Raw genomic sequence first — 27,052 nt, forward strand, 5'->3', positions numbered from 1 at the left:
ATCTGAGATTACAGATCCAAGATGACAAAAAAAGTAAGAGCTACCCAAGATAATTCTTAATCATAACCAATACCTGAAAAATTATTCTTTTATTCCCCACCTACCGATCAGGAATTATTCCAATGTTTTCAGAGCTGTAATTCAAAACATATACGTTACAATAAATGCTGAAACTAACTAGTGGCAAAACTCTGATCATGTTATCCATTGTTTTATACTCCTATTTATGTTCATGGGATATGACATTTTCTATATTAAAGCATGCTTCAACATGAAACTTTGTAATTAGTTATTGGTTACTCCGTAACATCCTCATACCTCCATGTCACCCAGACCATATGCCTGTGAACATGATGAGACATTCTAACATTTTTACTTGCTACATGCTTATTCATATAATATTTAAGAGAGATGCATGCCATAATTTTTACATAAATATAAAGAATTTTAAAACAATACATGGAAGAAATCAACCTAAAACAGAATAGTCCTACTCAGGTGTGCTGTGTGTCTTCTCTTTCATGTTCCACCCTGTATTTCTATCTTGTCTTGGTTTTCTTTTGTTTACATGAGAATTTCATTCCATTATGTCCTAAAAGCCAAATGCTTAACAACTAAGAAAGCCAACTCTAGGACAACTAAGAAAAGAATAAATATAATTTGCATTAATAATTTTAAGGTAAGAAGACCCAAATGAGACAGTCCTTGAGGCACTTAAGAATCCCGTGTGCAGAATTTGTACAGGATCAGTCACATAGGGACCCTAACATAGACAAAATGGCTTCAGTGTTCCCTTATATGAGTTTCTAAAGCACTTGAAATGAAACATTGTGCAAGCTCTGAGAAGTCATCTTGAAGACTCTAATCTGGCAATGTAGATGGTATCCAGAGCTTGCAAGGAACTTCCAATTTCATAAAGAATAGTGATGGTGGGCATTAAGCATATGGGTATGTCTTTGTGGATAGCTTGCTAACATTCCTAGATCTACAATTCCAAATGGATCAAAAATCTGGACATAAAAGCAGATACCCTGAAAATATTACAATAAGGAATAGGAGAAACACTAGGACTACTTGACACAGGTTAAAACTTTTTTTTTTTCCAGTCTTGGGCTTGACCTCAGGGACTGAGCACTGTCCTTGGGCTTTCTCAAGGTTAGCACTCTACCACTTGGGCCACAGAGCCTCTTCTGACTTTTTCTATGTATATGGTACCAAGGAATTAAACCGGGGTCTCTGTCCATACTAGGCAAGCACTCTACCACAAGGCCAAATTTCCGGCTCCAAACTTTCCTAATATAGACCCAGAAACACAACCAAAGGTTGGACAAACCCTTGATTGAATTGGGATTACATTAAACTGCAGAGCTTCTACATGGCAACATGGCTAACAAGATAAACTAGTAAGCTCACAAATTGGGAGATGATCTTCATTAGCCATACAACAGACAAGAGCCTCGTATCTAAGATATACTTGAATTAAATCCTCAAATCACCCCATTAAAAAGTGGGCTAAAGGGCCGGGAGTTTGGCCTAATGGTAGAGTGCTTGCCTAGCATGCGCGAAGGCCAGGGTTTGATTCCTTGGTACCACATACGTAGAAAAAAGCCAGGAGTGGTGCTGAGGCTCAAGTGGTAGAGCTCTAGCCTTGAGAAAAGTCCAAGGACAGTGCTCAGGCCCTGAGCTCAAGCCCAGGATTGGCAAAAAAAAAAAAAAGGCCAAAGACTTAATAAGAGACTTCTCTGAAGAATAAGAATACTTTCATACATGCTATGAGATACTACACTAGACCAATAAAACAAATATTGAAATAAAGTGAGTCATACAATTTCCTAATACACAAAGGTTTTTCTGAGTGCCAATGGCTCATGCCTGTGACATTGCCTACTGAGGAAGCTGAGACTTGAGGATTCCAATTCAAAACCTGACAGGGCAGAAAAGTATGATGCTATCTCCAATTAACCAGCAAATGACCTATTGGAAGTATGGCTCAAGAGGTAGAGCCCCAACCATGAGCAAATCCATGATCTCAGCTAGCTATAATTTGCCACAGCTTTTATCTCAGACACTTGCTCTTTTACCCTCCACTTTTGTTTTGAAAATAGCTTCTTAAACATGATGAACCAACTTCTGTTAGCTTGAGTTTTTTGTTCAGCTTCTTTACCCCTCTCAGCCTTCATGGAATTGAAGTTAGGATTTTGGGCTTAAAGGCATGTAGCAGTTGGTTTGATCTACCATCCAAATACTAAATCTTTTCCCCATATCAACAATAAACCTGTTTCACTTTCATATCTATATGCTTCCTGAGAATCACTTCTAATTACCTTCAAGAAATCTGCAAACTTAGCTGTTTGACTCAAGAGGCCTAGTTTTTGGCTGTTGACATGACTTCACTGATTTCTAGTTTATTTAAAATAAGGAATATACAATTCTTTTTGCATGAATTCTTAAGAGTCCATTGCAGTTACTGGCTAATTTCAATAGTGTCCTGACTCCAGGAGAGGGAGAGATAAATGAGAGCAAGAGGTTGGTAGAACACAACTTAGTGGACTTGCCTCCCTCCCCCACATTTGTTAAGTTCACCCCCACATTAAGTTCACCGTGTTCTAGGGGTGGAGTTTGTAATGGCCCCCAAACAAATGTGTAGAGGGGAAAGTCGACAGTGAAGAAATTGAGGGCCTACCCAATTTGCAGAGCCAGGTTAAACTGACAACCCAAAAACCTAAGAGCAACAAAATAGGAACATGTGGCTAAAAGGAAACTGGAGAGTAGATATGCTGAGTAAGGACAAAAGAACAAGGAAAGACTCAGTAGTCTTTGGTGACAAGGATGAATATGGAAAGACAGGAACGCCATCAATCCTAGGTGGGCCTGAACCCTGGCTAGAGGAAATACACAAAACCCCGAGACCATGCCATTACTGTGGTCCGGTCTTCCTCCTGTTTGGGGAGTTCCTTCTCTTTCTCATTTTCAACAGTTTTCGGCGTAACTTGTCCCCATTCTTCCACAGTGCGGGATCCGATGGCCTTAGCTTAAGTTCTGGTAGAATGGTGCCTTTTGTCAACATAAAAGCAACGGGGAAAAGCTTGCAATAAGGTGAGAATTTCCAAAATAGGAATGGGCAAACGTCAGAAAGATAACACCAATAATAGGCTTGCTCGATAAACTGTGACCCGGGTTCGATTCCTCGGTATCACAGACATAGAACAAAAGCCAGGAGTGGTGCTGAGGGTCAAGTGGTGGAGCGCTAGCCTTGAGAAAGTCCAAGGACAGGGCTCAGGCCCTGAGCTCAAGCCCAGGACTAGCCAAAAAAAATAAACAAATAAAAGCATTTATCTCGGTGGGGTCTCGGATAGTAATGGCCTGAGGTCGCTGGGCCCCAACACTCCGGAATCGGTCAACTAGGCCCAAACATGGTAACTGGAGGATCCCAAAATGGTGGTCACAGCATAGGCTGGGAGCCCTAGCTTGCTGGAGGAAGCGTCCCGTCACCGGGGCAACGACGCTCCTACGTAGGGGGCGTGGCTCGAGAGGACTCGTGGAAGAAACTTGAGTCCCAGTAGCTTCCACAAACCCAGGCCCGGCGCGTGCGGGCCTAGGCCCAGCGCGAACAAAGCGCGCTGCTTCTGCGCAACTCCCGGCCTAAGGCCCACCCGGCCCGCCCGGGGTGCGCGCGCAGGCTGGAACCGAGGCGAGCCGGCGTCGGCCCCAGATCCCGAGCGCGCGCTCCAGCGACTCTCGCGAGGCTGTGGCGGGAGTTGACGGTCGCCATGGCAACGGGGAGCGGCTCGGGAGGCTTGGTGTTTTTAGCTCGCCCGGGGCCCGCGGCGGCTCCTCCGCTTCCGCGTTCCGAAGCATCCCGCCTCCCGGACTCAGTTTACCTACAAACATGCTGTGCCCAGGGTGGCTCCGGGTGTCCTCTCCCCTCGGGTGACGCGAGGTACGTTCCCTCCCCGACACCCACCCGGGGCCGCGCCGCCCCCGGTCCCGCGCCTGGCCTGGCCTGGCGGGCTTGGCTGTGGGGCCGTGCGGTGGTCGCGCTGAAAACGGGGTGTGGCCTCGCCGAGAAGAAAGACTTCGGGAGCCCCGGGGTGAACGGCCCTTGGGCCCTCGACGGGCCGGTCGTGGGTCCCCGCGCGGTTTACCATCCACGCCCCAGTGGTCAGAGGAAAGCCCCCTCCATGGGAACGGGTCGTTCCCCGAGGGGCTCAGCCCCGCTGCACGGCTCCGCCTGTCCAGGCCCCCTCTGTGAACCCTACCGCCCTTACCAAATCGTTTGTCTGCCCCGAGCGCATCATTACTCCCTTAGGCATTCCCTGTTTTGGGTGTGCTGGTACCCAGGGCCTCGAACTCGCGGGGCCTCCGGCTCTGCCTGTCTCCCCCACAGGTTGGCGCTCCTAAGCTACAACTTCACTTCTGCAGGTTAATTAGAGAGGAGAGTTTCTTGGATTTTAACTGCCTGGGCTGGGTTCGAGCTCAGATCTCAGCCTCCTGACTAGCTGGGATTACATCCCTCTACTCCGTTTTGCTATTGTTAAGTGGGTTTTTTTTTTTTGGGGGGGGGTTCTCTTTCATTAAGTCATCGCTATTGTTAGGATATTTTTCCTATGAATTCTGTAGCCACTGCTACACCTCCCGCCCCCAAATCACCCACATTCACTTTGTTACTTTTACTCTTCCTGTTGAAAAATTGCCTATTACTAACTGTTGGAGAAAATACAAGACAAGTGATCATTCCCAATTGTAAGAGCTTGGAAGTGGCACTGTGGCTCAAGTGGTGAGGTGAAGAGCTCAGGGACAGTGCCCAGGACCAGAGTTCAAGCCCCACGACCAACCAAAAAAGAAAAATGAAATGTAATTCACATTGCATACATTTGTCACATTTAAAGTGTATATACATTTTAGTGCATACGCAGAGCCTTTACTACAATTTTAGAACTTTCATTATCCCTGAAGTCCCCCTTCATCCACTATCACTGTTGTCTCCATGTTTTAGGCAACCAGTAATTTATTTTCTATCCTTACAGATTTGCCTTTCCTAATAGGACATTTTATATACATAGAGCCTTACAATAATTGGTGGAATGTGACTATTTCGGTACGGTTGAGGAACCTTTTTCTGCCAAGGGCCATTTTGGAAGGCCATACAAAATTATCAGTATAGGCGCAGAGTGAGCGGAGAAGCATGTGTGCCTGCCTCATCATGTACATATGATTTCACAAGCCTTATAATGTCACAAGTCATCATTCCTCATTGGTAGAATAATGTTTTCAAAGTTTACTCATGTTGTACTGTATATATTACCATTATTACTTTCCATTATGTATATATGTCCTACTTTAGCCATTCAGCTATTGATGAACATTTGGATTTCCATTTTTTGACAGTAACAATATTTTTGCTCTGAACATTTCTGCTGTTGTATACATTTTTGTGTAGATGTGTTTTCATTTCTCTTGAGTATAATACCTATGATTGGAATTGCTCTTCCTGAATCATTTTCCATTCCTACTAGGTGTGTTTGGGGGTTTTTACTTTTTCCATTACCTTGTCAACATTTGTTACTCTTTAAGCAATCTAGGGAAATTTGAAGTGGTACCTCACTCTGGTTTTGATTTGCATTTTGTTAATGAATAATGTTGCTGATCTTCATATCCTGGCTTATTGGCTCCCTAAATGTCATCTTTAGGAAAATAACTTATAGTGGTAGCTATCTTTGTATCTCTGCATTCTGACTGGCACACTCAACAGTTCCATACTATTTAAGAAAATTCCTGTCTACATATTTTTTAGAACTACTTTGGTGGTCACAAATGATTTTTCTGCTCACCACAATTCAGCATTAATTTGTTTTATATCATGTTTTTTTGTGTATTGAAAAACAAGCCAGCTTTCAAGATGTTTTTAGTCTACTTTCATGTATTGTTGGGGTAAACTTTTGACAACTAAGAATTCCCTCCCAGTAGGTTGCCAATTTCTTATCCTTCTGGATAATTCATAAGAAATATGACTCAGATCCTAAATAAAGCAGTATTGCTGTCTTGATTTTGTTGGCCTACATTCAGAGTAGCATATGAAGAAAGCATATGGCCTAAATCAGTATTGTGATGCCATCTTTATCCCTTAAGCTCCTTTTTCACAGCTTTTGTTTCCTCAGTCATGAGCCATTTTCATTCAGCTGTGCTAGAGATAGCAGCATATAAGTGCATCCAAGTTCTTCCAAGAATTCAGCCTTTCAGAAGCACATACCAAATTATTACTCAGAGAGTGACTTTATTATCAGTGCAAATAATCCAGGTTACCATTTGTATAATTTTATGTAAGTTTTTTTTACTGTTGCTTCCTACGTTGAAAATATTTTTTAATTCTTTAAAAAAAATTGGGGCATACTGATGGTTTTTGATCTCAGGGATTTAGGTGTGTGTGTGTGTGTGTGTGTGTGTGTGTGTGTGTGTGTGTGAGTGTGCGTTTTCCATGAAGCTGTGCTTCCTGCTTTGTTTTCCCTCTGTTTTTGTTTGTTTCTGTTTTTATTTTGTTGTAAAGAATAGGTTGTTTCCCACCTGGGTACATGCCTGAGCTACATACTCACCTACTTTAGGCTAGGCATAATTTCTGTTTTTCTTTTCTTTTTTATTATTTATTTATTGCTAGTCCTTGGGCTTGGATTCGGATTCAGAGCCTGAGCACTGTCCTTGGGCTTTCTGAAGGCTAGAGTTCTACCACTTGAGCCACAGCACACTTTCTAGCTTTTTCTATGTATGTGGTACCAAGGAATCGAATCTGAGTCTTCTTGTGTGCTAGGCAAGCACTCTACCACTAGGCCAAACTCCCAGCCCCATGGCATAATTTCTAAGATCACAGACATTGTACCACTGTGTCCAGCTTCCCTCCATGGAGATGGAATCTCAGTAGCTTCCCACACAACTTGGTATGACAGGTTTGCATCACTGTGCTTAGCTATGTTCTGAGAAAGGGTCTCATGTATATTTCACCCAGGGCCAACTTTGACCCATGATCCTCCTGCTCTCAGCTTCTTGAGTAGCTAAAATTGTAGATAACATATGGCTTTAATTCAATATCTTCTTAAATGTTCCATGGTTTGTAATTTACATGTGTGTGTCCACACACACACACACACACACACACACACACAGAAACATGATTCTATGAGACTGTTTAAGGGGAGAAGGAGGAGAGGGAAATAGAGAGAGGGAGCATGAATAATTTCAAAATATAGCTATGCATAAAGATGACATAAGGAACCTCAGTGAAAGCTGTTGATCAAAGGGGCATTGTAAGAATGTGGAAAGAGAAAGAAGTTTGATTTGATTAAAATACAGTGTATATATGTCTAACATGCCATAATGAAACTCTTCATACAATTAATATACATAAAAATAACTAACAGTAAAGTTAAACAGTTAAGGGAAAAGGTATCAGCCAGAAGGCTTACAGAAAGGATGATGAACAGTAAAATTTGAAATTGTTTTAAGAAGGGGAAAGGGAAAAACATGAGAAGGTATCAGTGTGCGAAAAGTAATTCACCCCTACCTGACAAAAGTAACTGGAACCTGACAAATGTAACTGTACATTACCGTGACAATGAAAAAAAAAATGGGGAAGGGAGATAAGGGATAGTGATTGACAGGGATAAGTTTGATTTGGCTACATTGTATTTATATATGAAAAATGTCACAGTGGACACCCTTTTATTTTTTGTTCCCTTACCTTCTATTGAATTGCTGAACAATGGATATCCATTTTCTTAGTATTCCTAATATATTCTAAGCTGTCCATAGTATAAATCAGTCTTTAAGTCTGATTTGCTATCATATTTCCCTCATGTACAATATTCCTCCCTCGCTGATACACTCTTTCACTTCTACTTGTCCTAGCACTGTGTGCATGTCTTGAACTCAGGGCATGGACTCTGTCCCTTGCTTATTAGCTCAAGGCTAGCACTCCTTCCACTTGAGCAACAGCTCCACTTGTGGCTCACAGACTTTCCTGCCTGGGCTGGCTTTGAACCTTCATCCTCATATCTCACCACCTTGAGTAGCTAGGATTACAGACATAAACCATCAGCACCTGGCCTGAAGCCTTTTTTAAAAAATGCCCCATTAAAATAACTCAAATTCCCATTCAAATTTTCTCTCCCACGTTTCTTTTTTTTTTTTTCCCCAGTCCTGGGCTTGAGCTCAGGGCCTGAGACTGTCCTTGGACTTTCTCGAGGCTAGAGCTCTACCACTTGAGCCTCAGCACCACTTCTGGCTTTTTTCTATGTATGTGGTACCGAGGAATCGAACCCGGGTCTTCATGCATGCTAGGCAAGCACTTTAACCACTAGGCCAAACTCCTGGCCCTCTCTCCCACGTTTCTAAGGCTTCTGAATGAACCTACATTTATATTCTCTTCTACTTCTTGGTTTTCTCACTTAATTATTAATTATTCCTTCCTATGACTACTGCTGTACATTTTCATACATTTCTCTCAGTATGAACTCCATTTTTATGATATTGAAGATTAAGCCTTAGTGTAGGACAATGACTAAATTAAGAATGTACATCGAGGTCTTCAAGTTCTCCATTATTTTGTTTTGTGTAGGTAAAAAGACTTTCTGTATCTCAGTTAGGGCCATCTTTCTCCTTTGTTGCTTGATCTGTACTAATAGTGTACTTGGAGAAATACATATGAGGAGATGAGTAGTAATTTCTTTTGTTGTTAGCCTCTTTTCATATGCATTTCTTTTCTTTACTAGTATTAAGGTATTTGTAGACAGAGACCAAATGCTGAGATTGCTTTGATTCTCCCACATTTAGTAGAATATCGTGGTATGACAGGAGTTTAACATAATAAAGTTAGAAAACATATTTTCCTGTCTCAAAGGAAAGCTGTGAGAATTTGCTATTTTTGAAACTTCTTGCACCATACCTTGCCTCCCATGACACAGTAAATGCAAAAACCATAATACCACTTGAGCCACAGCTCCACTTTTTTTCATATATTTTTATTGTAATTAATAGAAGGGTTATATTATATTCACCAGATAGAAGGTGCATTACTTCACAAACATTGATACCCTTTCTCATGTCTTGGTCCCCATTTCCCTCCCCTCACCCCTGCCTCTCATCTTGTTTTCCCTCCTTCCCTATCCTATTTCAAATAACCAAATGAGCATATATACAGTATATCAGATGCCAAGATAAAATACTGTAACAATATGAAATAACCAAGGGACAGCAAAAGAGATGAGAAATGACATAGTACATTAAGGAAAATAATCACTCATTATATGTCTTTTGTTTCTATATCCTGGAGGTCCTTTCATTTAGTGTCATACAATATGGCTTTATGTATCCAGGTTTTGCTCTATTGTAAATCTCTGCTAGGAGAGCCCAAGGTTTCTACTGATTATGGCAAATGAGGGAAACTATTGAGCCTATGTTCCTTTGAGTCTGGCTTACTTCACTTAACATGATTTTTTCTAAGTCTTTCCATTTCCTTACAGATGGGGCAATGTCGTTCTTTCTGACAGCAGCATAGAATTCCTTGTGTGTAAATAACCACATCTTGTTGATCCATTTATCAACTGAGGGGCATCTGGGTTGGTTCCATATTTTTGCTATGGTAAATAGTGCTGCAGTGAACATCGTTGTGCTAGTGGATTTAATATATCCTTGTTTCTGGACAAGTGGGTAAATGCCAGGTAGTGGAATTCACAGCTCCACTTTTAAGGTAGTTTATTGGAGACAAGATTCTCATGGACTTTCCTGCCCAAGCTGACTTTGAACTGCCATCCTCAGATCTCAGCCTCCTGAGTAGCTAGGATTACAGGTGTGAGCCACCAGTGCCGGCTTATTTTGTGTTTTAAAAACAGTTTAGTGCCTAATATGTGCCAGGCAATCAAACTCTGATAAGAAGGCTCTCTCTCTTGTTTAAAAAATAATAAATGTAGCCGAGTGAGGAGGCTCATGCCTGTAATCCTAGCTATTCAGGAGGCTGAGATCTGAGAATCAAGGTTCAGAGCCAGCTGGGGCACAAAAGGACCTGAACTCTTATCTCTAATTAACCTCTAGAAAATTGGAAGTGGGGCTTGGCTCAAGGGTAGGATGGTAGCCTTGAGCTGAAGGGCTCAGGGACAGCACCCAGGCTGAGTTCAAGCCCCATGACCCACAAAAAATAAATAGATAAAATTAAAAAATAAATAAGCAATGTCTTTATTTATAGATGAAATTATAAATCCTTCCCTCAAAGAAATTAAGGAAATAAAATAGAAATGATGTCTCACACCCTCCACTCTAGGTTTTCAATGTGACATTTTCAAATAGCACTTTTTTCTTTTTCATAGAGCCTGCTGATTATGAAAAAGGATGTGACTTTCAGATGAATCCTGAATGAGAAGCATGAGTCCTAATGTTCCTCTGCTGAACGATTACAAACAGGACTTCCTTCTGAAGCGCTTCCCACAGACTGTTCTTGGAGGCCCTCGACTCAAATTAGGCTATTGTGCCCCTCCTTATATTTACGTCAATCAGATTATCCTCTTCTTGATGCCATGGGTTTTGGGTGGACTAGGAACACTTTTTTATCAGCTAGGTGTCCTGAAAGACTACTCTGCAGCAGCTCTTTCAGGTGGACTAATGCTTTTCACTGCATTTGTTTTCCAGTTAACAAGTTTATATGCCAAAACAAAATCGGCAACAGTAGAACAAATACTAACCACAGATATTTTAGCAGAGGAAGATGACCATGAATTTACAAGCTGTACTGGGGCAGAGACTGTTAAATTTCTGATTCCTGGCAAGAAATATGTAGCCAATACAGTTTTCCATTCTCTTCTTGCTGGGTTGATATGTGGTCTTGGAACGTGGTATTTGCTCCCAAATAGAATAACCTTGCTGTATGGCAGTACTGGAGGCACTGCTCTGCTCTTTGTCTTTGGATGGATGACACTTTGTATAGGAGAATATTCATTAATTGTAAACACAGCTACAGAGACTGCAACGTTCCAAACCCAGGATACTTATGAAATCATTCCTCTCATGAGACCACTTTATATTTTTTTCTTTGTTTCCGTGGATCTTGCACACAGGTAAAAGCATATCAGATTTTTTTTTAACTTGCTTTGTTTTTAAGTATAGCTGGTAAAAGGGCTCTTCTTTGTGTTTAAAAAATGATAAATCTATTACTTAAAAATCAAGACCCTGCCATTGGGTAGGAAGTTGTTTTGGTTAATCTTTTTGGACTAGTCTCTAAAATTCATATTACAAAGCACCTGTTAAAACTTATTGAAGATACAAAATGAAACAAAATGTCCTTTTAAAGATAAGAAGCAAGTTTTCAATCCTGTACTTCATGTTAAATAACCAATACTAAAAAAAAAAAAAAAATGGCTGAAACCTGAGACAAGAAATAGAACTTTCTGGGGCAGGGGTAAATTTAAAATTTATGCACTTAAATATTATATTAAGATTGAGTATACTTAACACGAATAGAAAATATATTTTATTATGGAAACAATGTGTAGAAGGAATTTTGATTTTTAAGTTATAGAGCAAAAATAATTTTTAAAAAATTACAAAATTGCTTGATAATATCATTTTCTTACCTTTTCTAAATCTGACTTTTCTTTCTCTGTTTCTGTAGATTGCAGCTTTCTCTTTCCCAGGTTAGTGTCCAGGTAGAAATGTGCAAAAAAGTTATGCATTGAATGTTTATTCCCTGCAAAAGCCATATGTTGAAGTCCAAAATCCCAGTGTAAAATGTTATTTGGAGATGGAGGTTTTGAGAAATAATTAGGTCATGAAGTTGAGCCCCTAGTCTGATGGGATTAGTATTCTCCTAAGAGACAGCAAGAAGGCAGCCATCCTAAGCCAGGAAGGAAGTCCTCACCAGAACTTGAACATACTGACAGCTTGATCCTGGACTTCTAACCTCCAGAACTGTGAGAAAATAAATTTCTGTTACTTAAGTCATCCTACTATGTTATTTTGTTATAGCAGCCAAAACATTTTAGTACTGACAAGATGCCGCCATCACAAATTCCTTATAACTGGGTAAGTGGAGAAGTTGGAAGTGTCCTGACTTACCTACTAGAAATTGTATTATTAAAGGAATTCTAATTATGTCTGATTATGTCTCCGATGGAAATGATGAATATGTTATTGGAAACTGGAAGAAAGATAATCCTTGTTATAAAGTAGAAACACCTTCACTAAACTGAGCTGGTGTTTTGCACAAGTCAGATTATCTTTATAGGAAATTAAATTGGAATTTTTAGGTAAGAAGAACATGAAGGAAAGTGAAGAAATAACCTGTTTTAAAAGGCAAAACATGAAAGATGAAGGAGTTGCTGGGTGCGGTGGCTCACGCCTGTAATCCTAGCTACTCAGGAGACTGAGATCTGAGGATCAAGGTTCAAAGTCAGCCTGGGCTCAAAACAACCTGAGACTCTTATCTCCAATTAACCTCCAGAAAATGGGAAGTGGGATTTGGCTCAAGGGTAGCCTTGAGCTAAAGAGCTCAGGGACAATGTCCAAGCCCAGGGATAGGGTGGTAGCCTTGAGCTGAAGAGCTCAGGGACAGCGCGCAGGCCAAATTCAAGCCCCATGACCCACAAAAGATGGAGGAGTTAAAAGAATTATGATTTGGAAATTTGCCATTTATAGTATTGTCAAACATGGAAAGTGATAAGAGTATCATGGATGTGACTGGATTGACTTAAAGCACATATGTGATTATGTGAGCAAAAACACTGCCAGTTTAAACTGAAAGGGACAGAGACAGGAACAAATAAAGGAAGGCTATTTAACTTCTTGGATTTGACAAGATGAGATGCTAGAACTGGTCAACTGTGAATGTGTGCTATTCTTTAAGAAAAGGAAAGAAAAACCATGTCCAAAGTTACTCAGAGACTATTGTCTCAGTTTCAGCAGGCTAGATGAACTCTACCTAAATCTTTAAGTGGCAGGACTACTGAGTACAGACACTGATTTAAGGCTTAGTCTTAAGCCTTAAGATCTAAAAATTTAGCCAAGTACTGGTACTGGTGGCTCACTTCTATAATCCTGGCTACTCAGGAGGCTGAGATATGAGAATTGCAGTTCAAAGCCAGCCTGGGCACAAATGTCTGTGAGACTCATCTCCAGTTAACTACCAGAAAACTGAAAGTGGCGCTGTGGTTCAAAGTGGAAGAGTGGTAGTCTTGAACTGAAATGCTCAAGGACAGCGCCCAGGCCCAGAGTTCAAGCCCCATGACTAACAACAGCAAAAAAAAAAAAAAAAAACTTAAGAATTTGCCTTGCTGTGTTTGGTACTTCTTTGTGACCCATCCCTTTTTTTTCTTATGTCTCTTTTTTGGGAGTAAGGTGCAATTTTTCCCATGTGAGCTCCACTTGTATTTTGGGAGTACTTACCTAGTTTCACAGGTTCTCAGAAAAGGGACTTTGTTTTACCAAGGATGTATCTCAGTTAATGTGATTTTAGAATTAATGCTGGGCAGGTTAAGACGCTAGGCACTGTTGGGACAGAATAAATGCATTCAACATGTGAAAAGGACATGTATCTGGAGGTAAGGTAGGAATGGAATGTTATGGACTGAATAGTCTCTCTCCTACCACCCCACCCCAAATTCTTGTATAGAAGCCACAGCCTTCAGTATGATGTTATTTGGAAATAGGGCCTTTAAAAGATTATTAGTTTATGAAAGGCACCTCAGTCCAAAGGAATTGGCCCATCAGACTAATAAGAAGAGACACATGATGGCTTGATTTCTCTACAGTGAGAACAGCAATATGGTAGCTACTCATGAACCAGGAAAAAAAGCTCTTAACAGACCTATCTTACTGACATTGTGGTCTTCAACTTCCAACCTCCACAAATGCGAAAATAAATTTCTCTTGTTTTAAGCCATGCTGCCTGTTGTATTTTGTTTTGAAAGCCCAAATAAGACATTTTAAAATGTTTGTATACTGAAACTGACCTCAAGTTTCCGTTCCCTATGCCAGTACATAATTCTCCAGTCCAGCAGGTTGTTCATAAATTAGAGATAGGCTCTTAGACTTTTCTGCCTGCACTGGCTTCAAACCAAAATCTTCAAGTCTCAGCCTCCTGACTAGCGAGTATTATACACATGAACCACTAGTTCCTGGCATATAGTTAGTTTCTTAATATCACTATCATTTACTAACTATAAAATAGACTACACATAAATGCTTAATTTCTTTAAAAAAATCAGTAAAAAATGAGTTTAGGTCTGTGAACATTTTCTTCTTGAGTCAAGTTGCTAAGATTGTTATTTTCAGAACATAAATTCTTAAGTTGCTTTCATACCACATATGAAATTAGGAGTTATATACCCATTGAAAAGATATCTTTGTAGAGTCCTAAGCTCTTTTAAGAAATCAGAGTTGAGGGCCGGGAGTATTGTCTAGTGGTAGAGTGCTTGCCTAGCATGCACGAAGACCCAGGTTTGATACCTCGTTACCACATACATAGAAAAAAAAAAGCCAGAAGTGGTGCTGCAGCTCAGGTGGTAGAGCTGTAGCCTTGAGAAAGTCCAAGGACAGTGCCCAGGCCCTGAGCCCAAGCCCAAGGATTGGCAAAAAAAAAAAAGGAAATCAGAGTTGATTTTTCATTTTGTTACTTTGACTTTCTATGTTACTCCTGTAGTGAAAGGGCATAAATTTAATATATTGTTTTAATATTTAAAGTTTGATAGTTATGGTGATTATTTTTACAATGTCTAAAAGACCAAGACATCCCCAAATATATATGTAAATATTCATATATATGTATGTATACATACATACTACCTGGCACTGTCCCTGAGCTTCTTTCGTTCAAGACTAGTGCTTTACCACTTGAGCTACAGTACCATTTCTAGCTTTTTCTGAATAGTTTATTGGTGATAAGAGTCTTACAACGTTTCTTGCTGGCTTTGAACCACAATCTTAAGATCTCAACCGCTTGAGTAGCTAGGATTACACTTTTGAGCCTCTAGTAACTGGCTCCCTGTTTTTAAAGAATAAAATAATCTGTTCTTGAACAGATTCCCCATTCTTAAGAAATAAAAAAGAGTTTGCTTCTTACTTCGTTTTCAGAAAAATACACCTAAATAACATAGTATAACTAAACTATGTATAAAATACACACACTCCTTAATTATGGAGAGTGAGCAGAAATACCAAATTGTTTCTTGGATTTATTGTGGAAGATTTAAGAGAAAACTAGAGAGCTGCACCCCATCATCCCATCCATAGTTTATGAATTTTCTATCTCTCCATACTTTATTCTAAGACATAATATATAGACTATATATACAATTATATATGCTTATATAATTTTAAGTGATTTTGTACATTTTTGTTTTGTCAGCACAAACATGAATTAAATTTAGGTGCTCAGCTTAGAGACTCAGGAATTATTTGGCTAAATGAACACATTTACATCCTGTTAGCCACTATGCAGACTGCTTTTATGGTATATGAATCTTAAGTATTCAGCTGTTAGTTAAAAACTTTTTTTCTTAAGGACTGATATTATTTAACCCTAGAAAATTCCTATTATCTTCAGAACATTAGGTTTAAACATTTTTCTCCATAAAAGGAGCCACAGTAAGCTGGGCGTGGTGGCTCATGCCTGTTATCCTAGCTACTCCCGAGGCTGAGATTTGAGGATTGCAGTTCAAAGCCAGCCCGGGCACTAAAATCCATGAGACTCTTATCTCCAATTAACCACCAGAAAACTGGAAGTGGTGCTATGGCTCAAGGGGTAGGGTGGTATTCTTGAGCTGAAGAGCTCAGGGACAATGTGTAGGTCCAGAGCTCAAGTCCCACGACCAACAACAACAACAAAAGAGCCACAGTAATCTAAGTGAGTCTGTTATATATGCAAGAAAAAATGTTTTACTTGGTATACTTACATTTATTTGTAAATTGATGTCCAATATCCTTTCAATTGTTTATAAAGATATTGTTTATATTGTGCTTATTTAAGAACAAAAAGATTTAAGGGTAGAACCTAATTTTGGTAAATTTCCTGAATTTACATTATTTTTTACACAAATCTTATGAATGTAAGGAGAGTATTGTCTTTTCAAAACAACAGCAACTGTACAAATCTGTATGTTTTTCTTCACCTTCCTGTGGCTTGCTGTGTAGCCTGATTTTGGTTGTTGTTACTTGAGTGTTTTCCTTTTAGAATGAAATGACCTCTAAAATAACAGAAAATAGTGTCCTCTAATTTATTTACTTTGTGCTCATTATCTCCACTTACAACAATTTGAAGGATATACATTATGAGGTACTCTAATTTGCTATAGTCCTGGTATCTGTGGGCAGATATGTCTATACCTTTAATATATTTATAGTTGTTATACATTTGTTCAACAGACCTTTAACTAAGTAAATATTACAGAAGTTGTCTTTCTCTTTGAAGCTTAGGTATCCAGGTATAATTACGCTATAAATTTTTAACTTTAGTTTTCTCTTTTGAAAGTCTTTAGTAATCCATACCTACTCTGACCCTGTTGGCTTCTGGACACAGTGTTTAATTAACCTTATTCCATAATAATGCTAATATGTTGATTCACCTTTTTTGCTATGCTATAATATTTATATTAAATTATTTGAAACGGTTTCAATAATTTTATATTTAGCTATAAAATTCAATACCGAGTGTCATTTTCTCTATTTCGTGTAAAGGCACTAGACCAAGCTTATAAGGAGATTATATTGTAAAAATCTGTGTCCTGAAAATCACAGCTTTGCTTGTACAAAATGCTAAGATTAGTTCTTGTTACCTCAGATTCTGAGATTTAAGAGGAAGGCAGTACAATACAGAGAATGGGAAGAAGGCAAGAACTTCCTTTCTTTGACACCTATTAATGTATGAATGCTAGTAAGGCGTTGGCTTTTCCCAAAGTTATTTGCAATTTTAAATTCTTAAAATTTTCAGACATTTTACAAATCCCTCTGTTCAATTTTATCACTATACAGTGATGGCTTTGAAGTGTTTCTTTGTACATTTAAATCCGTATGTCCTCTATAGCTTGCACATAATTGAGGTAGTGCCAAATAATGTGTAGACTGTTTGCAAGTTAGGATGAGAACCTTTAAGGATTCCTTCCCTCCCTCCCTTCCTCCCTCCCTTTCTTCCTTTCCCCATTTTGTGTATTTTTATATGACTTAAGTGTTTTCTTTATCCTATAGATTTCTTGTAAATATTCCAGCTCTAGAACAGATGAATCAGATTTTGCACATCTTGTTTATATTTTTACCCTTTCTGTGGGCACTTGGGACTCTGCCTCCACCTGATGCACTTTTCTTATGGTCAATGGAACAAGTTTTACAGTTCGGACTTGGAGGCTCACCTATGTCAACCCACCTGAGGTAATAATTTTTCTTAGTACTGAAATTTCATATAAATTTCCTAAAGAACATATTTCTTTTCTAGTAAATCCCTCTTTCTTTCTCCAGGTTATTGGTAATGTTTACCATCTCTGCTGGAACAGCTGTAACATCCTATTTCATTCCCAGCACTGTTGGTGTGGTTCTGTTCATGACTGGACTTGGATTCTTACTGAGCCTTAACCTGTGTGACATGAGTATTGTCTTCAAACACAGAGTGACCAGACATAGAGTAGAAACCAAATCACAGCCTTTCCCTGGGGATTCAGCAAAACTGTTTACATGGAAGCAGTACCTCATGTACATCATTATATTAGTTCTGGCTCTCTTAGAAACAAGTTTGCTGCATCATTTTGCTGGTTTCTCACAGATTTCCAAAAACAACTTCCAGGATACTATTGCCTATACTTTGGTGGTAATACTTACAGTACTGTGGATACTTAGGGAAATTCAGAGTGTCTATATCTTTGGAATTTTCCGAAACCCTTTCTTTCCAAAGGATGTGCATACAACTGTGACTGTATTCTCAGAGAAGCAAACAAACCTCCTGAAGATTGGTCGTGTTAGACGGATTTTGCTAAACCTAGGTAGGAAGATAAAAGCACACAACCTTGTATTATAAGCTGTCTTGGAACTCTTAAGTGTGATTAAACTCGCATTTGTGTGATATTATACTATATACAGTCAGTTGTATAGGGTATTTGATCTTACCATGTCCATTTATGTATACAGGGCTCTGCATCTTGATCAGAATCACTCTATCATTCTCCCTCCTCTTACCTTCCTCTTTCCAAAGCAGTCTCTACACGTTTCCTTGTTCCATTTTCACACATGTACCTAAATAATTTTGACTATATTCACCCTCCCACTGGTACTTACATCCCAGTCCGTGCATGTTTCTGCATCCTAGTACTTATTTTTGTTTAGTGCATGTTAATTGTTCAAAGGAGTTTACCACACATGGATATATCAGATTGATAGTATATGTGTACCATATACAGATATTTTATAGAGATATATAGGGAATGTATGTATATATATGCATATATACATGTATGTATGTATGTATGCATTCATGTATGTATGTATACACATATAATAATGCTGCAATGAATGTAGGTGTACAAGTGCCTTGATTATATCCTGGCTTAGATTCCTTCTGATAAATGCCCAAGTGGTATTTCTGTATTGTATGGTACTTCTATTTTCAAGTCCCAATGAGATACTTTATATCCATTTTCACAGTAGTTACACTGGATTACATGTCCACCAACTGTATATTAGGATCCCTTTTTCCCATATCTTTGCCAACATTTGTTTTTATTCTGACTGGAGTATGATGGAATCTCAATGTCATTTTGATTGTGTTTCCTTTAGGATCAGAGATGTTGAGTGTTTCTTCATGTATTTATTGGCCATTTGTACTTCGGAGAAGACTCTGTTGGACTTTTATCTATTCAGGTTATCAATTAGGTTACTGATTCTTTGGGAGTTTAAGTATCTTAAATTCCCAGTATATTTTAGATGTATACATCTGGTTATACATCTTGTCATATGTACGAATCTGGTAATACATCTTGTCAGATTTATAGCTAACTGTACATTGCTATCTTTTCAGCATAGTGGCTGTCCTTTGCTACACACAGACTTTTAACTTGATGCAGTCCCATTTGTCATTCCTCACTCCCATTTACTGAGCTATTAATGTTTTTGTAAAATTTCTTTAGCTAATTAATTAATGTTTGTGACAACTTAAAGTATGATAGAAGAAATTCTTATATGAATCAAACTAACCTTTTTGTTTGTTTTTAGTATCACCTTTTGCTATGATAGCATTTCTTTCATTGGATAGTTCTTTACAAGGACTACACTCTGTGTCTATTTCCATTGGATTCACAAGAGCTTTTAGAATGGTAATCCTAATTGCATTTAATAGTGCTTTATAGTTGCTAAGTGTAATTCTGAACTTTATTTAAGTTTGCTTGTATTATCAGACTCTACCCAGTAACAGGATACTTTGCATGCGGCAGGTCTGGCAAAATACAGAACATGCTTTATTGGAGACTGTCATTGTATCAGCAGTGCACTTGTTCTCCACTGCAGACTCATGGTGGAACAGAAGCCTGAATACAGGAATCAGACTCTTATTGGTAATTGTATTTTTTAAACAAATGTTAGCTTTATTGATATATATTTCACACACTATAACATTTTCCATTTAATGTATACTGTTCAGTGTTGTATATATTGAGCATTTTCATACCATCTCAATTTATAGAATTTTTTTATTTTATTGCAAAGGTGATATACAGAGAGGTTTCAGCAACTAGAATTTTTTAAACACTCTAAAAGAAAACATACATTAAGAGTATTTCTCATTCTCAGTCTCCATCCTCTTCATACCCACTCCAGATCCAACACTTACCTACTTTCTATTTCTACATAATTTTCCTGTTGAACATTTTACCTGAATGAAATATTAGGGAATATGTAGTCTTTTGCATCTAATGCTTTTCATTTATACATTCCAAACATCAGTTCCTAAGAGGTGTATCATTATTGTAATTCTTTTACTGCCAAATAATATTCCATTGTATACATATGCCACATTTGGTTGACTTACTCATCAGATGATAGCAAATATTTAGGTTGATTTTACAATTTATACTTGAAGATATTGCTATGAATATACCTGTATATATTTTTGGATGAGCATATATTTATTTCTTTTTTTTTTCTTTTTGGTTGGTTGTGGGGCTTGAACTCTGGGCCTAGGCGTTGTCTCTGAGCTCTTCAGCTGAAGGTTAGAGATTTACAACTTGAACCACAGTGCCACTTCTGATTTTCTGGCCATTTAATTGGTGATAAGAGTCACAACTTTCATGCCTGGTCTGGCTTCGATCCCTGATTCTTAGATCTCAGCCTCCCAAGTAGCTAGGATTACAGGTGTGAGACACCAGCACCTGGCTATTTCTTTTTAATATATATTACCATGGCTGGAATTTTTGGTCGTGTAGTAATTCCATATTTAACAGTGTATACTACAATAGTCTTCTACAAAGGCTATACCTTTTCTTTTATATATATGTATATATATATATTTTTTTTTCTTTTAAACCAGTCCTGGGGCTTGAACTCAGGGCTTGGGCACTATCCTTGATTTTTCTCAAGGCTAGTTCTCTACCACTTGAGTTACGGCACCACTTGTGGATTTTTCTGAGTGGTTTATTGGAGATAAAAGTGTTATGGACTTACTTGCCTGGGATGGCTTCAAACTACAGTGCTCAGATCTCAGCCTCCTAAGTAGCTAGGATTACAGGCATGAGCCACCACTGCACAGCAAGACTGAACCTTCTTATAGTTAGCAGTGTATGAGGATTCCATTTTCTCTGTATCCTAACTGGCACTAGTCCTTGCCTCATTTTTTTCATTTTAGCCAGCCATTCTTAGGGGTGTACACTACTCCTGTTGTGATTTTCATTTGCATTTCCCTGATTGCTACTGATCATCTTTTAATGCATTCCCTGTCATTTGTCTGTGTGCGTTTTGTTATTGTTGTTGTTTATGTGTTTTATTTTGTTTAGTTTTGTGGGGAATGCCAGTACTTGAACTCAGAGCCTTGTGCTCTCACTTGACTTTTTTTTTTTTTTTGCCAGTCTTGGGCTTGGGCTCAGGGCCTGAGCACTGTCCTTGGACTTTCTCAAGGCTAGAGCTCTACCACTTGAGCCTCAGCACCACTTCTGGCTTTTTTCTATGTATGTGGTACCGAGGAATCGAACCCGGGTCTTCATGCATGCTAGGCAAGCACTTTAACCACTAGGCCAAACTCCCGGCCCCGACTTTTTTTTTTTTAATATATACTGAAAGTGTTGCTTTAATGCTTGAACCAAACCTCCATATCTTTTTTTTTTCTGGTTAATTGTAGATAAGAGTCTCATGGACTTTGCTTCATGAGCCAGCTTCAAACCTTGGTCCTTAGATCTCAGCCTCCTGATGAGTACCCAGCTTAGATTTTTTTGGTTGTTAAACCAATCTTTATGTTTCTAAAGTAAATCCCATTGATCATATGGTACAATACTTTCCATGTTATAGAATCCAGTGGATGTTTTTATTTTTTGTTCATTTGTTTTGTGCCAGTACTAGGGTTTGAACTCAGGGCCTGGGTGCTGTCTTTGAGTTTTTGTTTTTTTTTTCCAAGTCCAACATTCTACCACTTGAACCACAGCTCTACTTCTGGATTTTAGTAGTTAATTGGAAATAAGAGTTTCATGGACTTTCCTGCCCAGATTGGCTTAGAATTGTAATCTTCAGATTTCATCTTCCTGAGTAGTTAGGATTACAGGTGTGAGTGGCTAGTATTTTGTCTGTCATTTCTATTCATAAGGTACACGTGCATGAATAGGTAGGTGTGTGTGTGTGTGTGTGTGTGTGTGTGTGTGTGTGTGTGTGTTTCTCTTTCCTGGGGATATTGTTGGTTTTAGTAATGAATGAGAAGCTTGCTGCTGGTGGCTCATATCTCTAATCCTAGCTATTTATGAGACTGTGATCCGAGAATATTTGGAGCCAGCTTGGTGAAACAAAACAAAGACTCTCATCTTCAATTCATGAACAAAAAGCTGTAAGTGGAGGTGTGGCTTGAGAAGTAGATCATCGATTATAAACTAAAATACCAAAAAGAGCAAGATGCCGAGTTCAATGTATTGGTACATGCATACACTTACATTTGCACTCACGCACATGTGTGCGCGCACACACACACACACACACACACACACACACACACACACACACAGACCCAAAGTTCAGGAGGTACTCTATAAGCTTCTGATTTTGGAAGAACTGGTGAAGAAGTGGTATTTATATTCTAAATGGTGTTAATATATATATATATTTTTTTTTTTTTTGCCAGTCCTGGGCCTTGAACTCAGGGCCTGAGCCCTGTCCTTGGGCTTTTTCCTTAAGGCTAGCACTCTGCCACTTGAGCCACAGCACCATGAATGTATGTGGTACCAAGGAATCGAACTTCGGTCTTCATGCATGCTAGGCAAGCACTCTACCACGAGGCCAAACTCCTGGCCCAATGGTGTTAATATTTAGTAAATAGTGTAAATGTTTTACAATACATGGTATTTTATACTATTAAAATAATTTGAATCTCAGCTTTCCTCCATGAGTAGTTTTTAAATTGCTAATTCAGTCTCTTCTTATTGATCAATTCTATTTTTCCTGTAATTATCTTTCTAGGAATTTGTAAATTTCATCTACTAAGTTATCGAATTTGTTTTCACCCTTAAAGTACAAGTAGTAGTTACTATGTCAATTTTCTTTAATGTTACTTAACTTTTTTTGGTGGGGGTGCTTAGTTAGTGAGGTTTGAACTTGGGACTCTGTGCTTGTTGGGCAGGTGCTCTGTGCCCAAGCCACACATCCAATCCCCACTTTTCACTGGTTATTTTTGAGATAGTCTTTTAAGTTGTTATTGTTGCTTTGTTTGCTGTGTCATGCACCAGGATGACAGGCATTTGTCACTACAACCAGCTTTTTCTATTGAGATGAAGTCTTAGGAGTTTTCTAAATAGGCTGGCCTGGAACCACAATCCTCCCAATCTCAGCCTCCCATATAGTATAACAGATGAATGATATTGCTTCCAGTCATCAGTTGAGAAGGGGTCTCATGTGTATGCCTGGGCTGTCATAAAACTACACTCAATCTCCAACCTCCCAAAGTAGCAAAGATTATAGGCTGTAGCGAGTACCCAACTTAGATTTCTTTCTTTCTTTTTTTCTTTTTTGCCAGTCCTGGAGACTGAACTCAGGGCCTGAGTACTATCCTTGGGCTTTCTCAAGGCTAGAGCCCTACCACTTGAGCCATAGTACCACTTCTGGTTTTTTCCTATGTATGTGGTACCAAGGAATCGAACCCAGGTCTTCGTGCAAGCAGTCTAACACTAGGCCAAACTCCCAACCCCTCTTACTTTCTTAAAACCAGAACTTACACATGTAATTACATTAGCTAAATTTATGGTTATAGAAAGCCAGGCACAGTGGCTCACGCCTGTAATCCTAGCTACTCAGGAGGCTGAGTTCTGAGGACCAAGGTTCAAAGCCAACCTGGGCACAAAAGGACCTGAGATTCTTATCTCCACTTCCCACTAGAAAATGGGAAGTGGGGCTTAGCTCCAGGGTAGGTAGTAGCCTTGAGCTTAAGAACTCAAGGACAGTGCCCAGGCCCAGAGTTCAAGCCCTGTGACCCACAAAAAAAAAAAAAGGGATTAACTGCCAGCCTTGAGCTGAGGAACTCAGGGACATCAACCCAGGCCCAGAGTTCAAGCTCCATGATTGACCAAAAAAAAACAATCACATTTAAGGGCTTTTTCCCATAAATTATTAGGGAAATAATAAAATTATGATTTTTTAAATACAGTCTCAGAAATACATGAAATTCATAAAAATGTTTATTTATTTAAAGAATTTATTAACATTGATTTTTACATCATATTTCAAATGTCATGTTTAATAAACAAGAATTCAAGAAGGGAATCTACATAGAATCACTGGCACTTAGATTTTAGAACATAATTAAAATTAGGTTGAGGACTTACATGTCATAGATACATACTAATCTAGGTAGTAAAACATTATGTCTATAGAGTCATAAATTTTTATGTCTATGTAGTTGTGTTTATATTTCCAATACCATGTCCGTAGCATTGGGTATGCAAATATTGAGTCATCGCTCTAGAAGTTCATGAAAAAATTTTTTAAATATTTTTTCTGTTTCTGCAGGTTGGTATCTTTCGTGATCGCTTGACTCAGTTTCTCTCTAAATTGCAGTTTGCAGTGACTGTACTTTTGGCAACCTGGACAGATAAAAAACATGGGAAATCAGCTACCACTGTGTGTATACTCAGCACTATCTTCTCTCCAGTCGTGTTGGTCATCATAGCTTTTTCTGCATTACTCTCTTCTCCCTTACTCCCCCTCTTCACGCTGCCTGTGTTCTTGGTGGGGTTTCCCCGACCCATGCAGAGTTGGCCAGGAGCAGTAGGCACTGCTGCTTGTGTGTGTGCAGATACAGTGTACTACTGCCAGATGGTCCCCAGGCTGGCTGCTGCACTGCAGACTGCAATGGCAGCTGGGAGTTTAGGTGAGTAAATGAGTTTACTTATATATATCAGCATATAAAAATCCAATACTTGGATCTAATAATTGGATATGTATACATAAATGAAGTATGAAATGGAATTTTATTGTTTGTTCCTTGTTTGAAGCTAAGCTGAAATTATAAAGTAATCCTTAGGGAAATTTTTCATTCGGGTGATTTGATAATTTTTTTAAAAAGTTTTGGCAGTTCTGAAGTTTGAACTCAGGGCCTCACACTTGCTGAGCTGGTGCTGTACCACTCTGTCAGGTACCTTTTTGGGGGGGTGGGGATTATGGGGCTTGAACTCAGGGCCTGGGCATCGTCCCTGAGCCTCTTTGTTCTCAAGGCTAGTGCTCTACCACTTGAGCCACAGTGCTACTTCAGGTTTTTGAGTGGTTAACTGACGGTGAGAGTCTCATGGGGATTTTCCTGCCCAGACAGGCTTTGAACCAAGATCCTCAAATCTCAGCCTCCTGAGTAGTTAGGATTACAGGCATGAGCCACCAGTGCCCCGCATCCACCAGCTCCTTTTTGTGTTAGTTGTTTTATTTATTGAGTCTCATTTTAGACCCAGGCCAGGCTGGGAATATGAATTCCTATAATGAATTATCAACAGCAGTTGTAATGAGCTTAATATTTGTGCTTCCTTGTGTCACTCATATAACAGGCATAGAGCACTCACCCAGCCATTTGTCTAAATATAGTCCAGCAGACATTATTATTTTTTTTTGCCAAGACTGATCTCAAACTATATCCCTCTGTTCTCATCTCCATCTCCTAAATAGGTAGCATTACAGGTTTTAGCCACTATGATTGGCCTGATTTAATGGTTAAAAAACAAGTATTTTCTTGAATAAATTAAGTTTACAGGACTTCCTGTGAAACATAAAAACACCTTTACACTTGCAATTTATAATGAATTCATATCAAGTAGATGCGGTAACATAAAGAGTAAAAACTAGCTGACTCAGAGGCAATATCAATGGCTAATGTCAGGTTCCTAGAAAGGAAAGCAGATATTCAGTATATCTTATTGTGTGCACAATGAGAGATTCTTACCAGGTTTGGTGGTTCCAAAATGCCAGCCAAGGTCCAACCTGTAGGCAGAGCTTTGGAAGAATAGCAGACAGTGCTCCTCTTCTGCACAACATGTTAAATGAGTAGGCATTTGCAAAGATTATTTCCATAGCATTATTTCTAATCATAAAAAATTGGAAGCCTTTAAAGTATATGTCAACAAGGAGATGAAGATTCAGTTATAGGGTTAGGAATGTAGCCTAGGGGTAGAGTCTTGCCTAGCATGCATGAAGCCCTGGGTTCCATTCCTTGGTATAACGTACATAGAAAATGCTGGAAGTAGTGCTGTGGCTCAAATGGTAGAGCACTAACCTTGAGCACACATAAGCTCAGAAACAGCATGCAGGCCCTAGGACTGGCCAAAAATAAATGCTTTTTGGCTTTTTTTTTTTTTGCCAGTCCTGGGCTTGAGCTCAGGGCCTCAGGGCCTGAGCACTGTCCTTGGGCTTTCTTAAGGCTAGAGCTCTACCACTTGGGCCTCAGCACCATTTCCAGATTTTTTTCTGTGTATGTGGTACCGAGGAATCAAACCTGGGTCTTCGTGCATGCTAGGCAAGCACTCTAACACTAGGCCAAACTCCTGGCCCCAAATAAATGCTTTATGTTGCAAACTATAAAAAAAATTATGTGAAAATTTAAAACCACAATGCATTGTTATTTAGTTATATACATGTATACTTAAAAGATACAAACTTTTAAATCAGCCTGAAACTGGCTTATATGTACTTCTTTTCTTACTATACTTCACATGTACTTACAATTTTTATTGTTGGGGTAATATAAAGAGGGGTTACAGTTACATTCGCCAGGTAGTAGGTGCATTACTTCTCACACATTGATACCCCTTCTCATGTTTTTGTACATGTACTTACCATTTTAATCAAGTCTAATTTTTGGTCTAGAGAAGCTACCCTTTATTTTATATATGATAATACACACACACACATATATATATATATATATGTATTCCTACTGCTCATATAGAGCTTAATTAGTTTAATGCCTCCTGATATGCAATTAATGGGTTTTTTTGTTACTTACCTAAAGAGAGAATAAAAGATGGGAATTAGTTCTAAATTTGTTATCAATTTTTGAAGATTCATATGGCAAAACAATTTGAAGATGTTTTTTAATTTTTTTATTTTATTTTAGGTATCCTCTTACCTGGATCTCATTACATGGGCCGTTTTCAGGATCGTCTGATATGGATAATGATTCTGGAACGTGGCTATACTTATTGCTGTATAAACATTAAGGTCAATGTACATTTGAAACTTCCTTAGCATTTTTATGATATATATATAATTTTATTTCTTACGTGCACATCAGATAATCCCATAAGTCAATTTGAAAGAAATTCTTTCACTTACCTGTGAAAACAACTATTGACATTTAAAGGTCTTTCAATAAACATATTAATAG

At 38.8% G+C, this 27,052-nt stretch overlaps 1 protein-coding gene across 5 annotated transcripts in view; it reads left to right on the forward strand.

Annotated features, from left to right (window-relative positions):
• The first annotated feature begins 3,779 nt into the window (after positions 1-3,779).
• Positions 3,780-27,052, forward strand: part of Pcnx4 (pecanex 4) — a 32,829-nt gene continuing 9,556 nt past the window's right edge. For 2 of the 5 annotated variants that reach the window (XM_090344220.1, XM_090344223.1), the window contains exons 1-9: positions 3,780-3,940; positions 10,350-11,093; positions 17,212-17,391; positions 17,479-17,996; positions 18,787-18,870; positions 19,222-19,322; positions 19,440-19,559; positions 24,196-24,556; positions 26,783-26,886. In XM_090344220.1, coding sequence (XP_090200346.1) covers positions 10,396-11,093; positions 17,212-17,391; positions 17,479-17,996; positions 18,787-18,870; positions 19,222-19,322; positions 19,440-19,559; positions 24,196-24,556; positions 26,783-26,886 — 2,166 coding nt within the window. In that variant the 5' untranslated portion in view covers positions 3,780-3,940; positions 10,350-10,395. Of the gene's footprint in view, positions 3,941-10,349; positions 11,094-11,647; positions 11,670-17,211; positions 17,392-17,478; positions 17,997-18,786; positions 18,871-19,221; positions 19,323-19,439; positions 19,560-24,195; positions 24,557-26,782; positions 26,887-27,052 lie in introns of those variants that run through there. The other 3 variants (XM_090344221.1, XM_090344224.1, XM_090344222.1) reach the window with 3 other exon arrangements.

This window comes from Megascapheus bottae, chromosome 14 (assembly GCF_031878675.1).
Source record: "Megascapheus bottae isolate mThoBot1 chromosome 14, mThoBot2.hap1, whole genome shotgun sequence".
Lineage (NCBI taxonomy): Eukaryota > Metazoa > Chordata > Mammalia > Rodentia > Geomyidae > Megascapheus > Megascapheus bottae.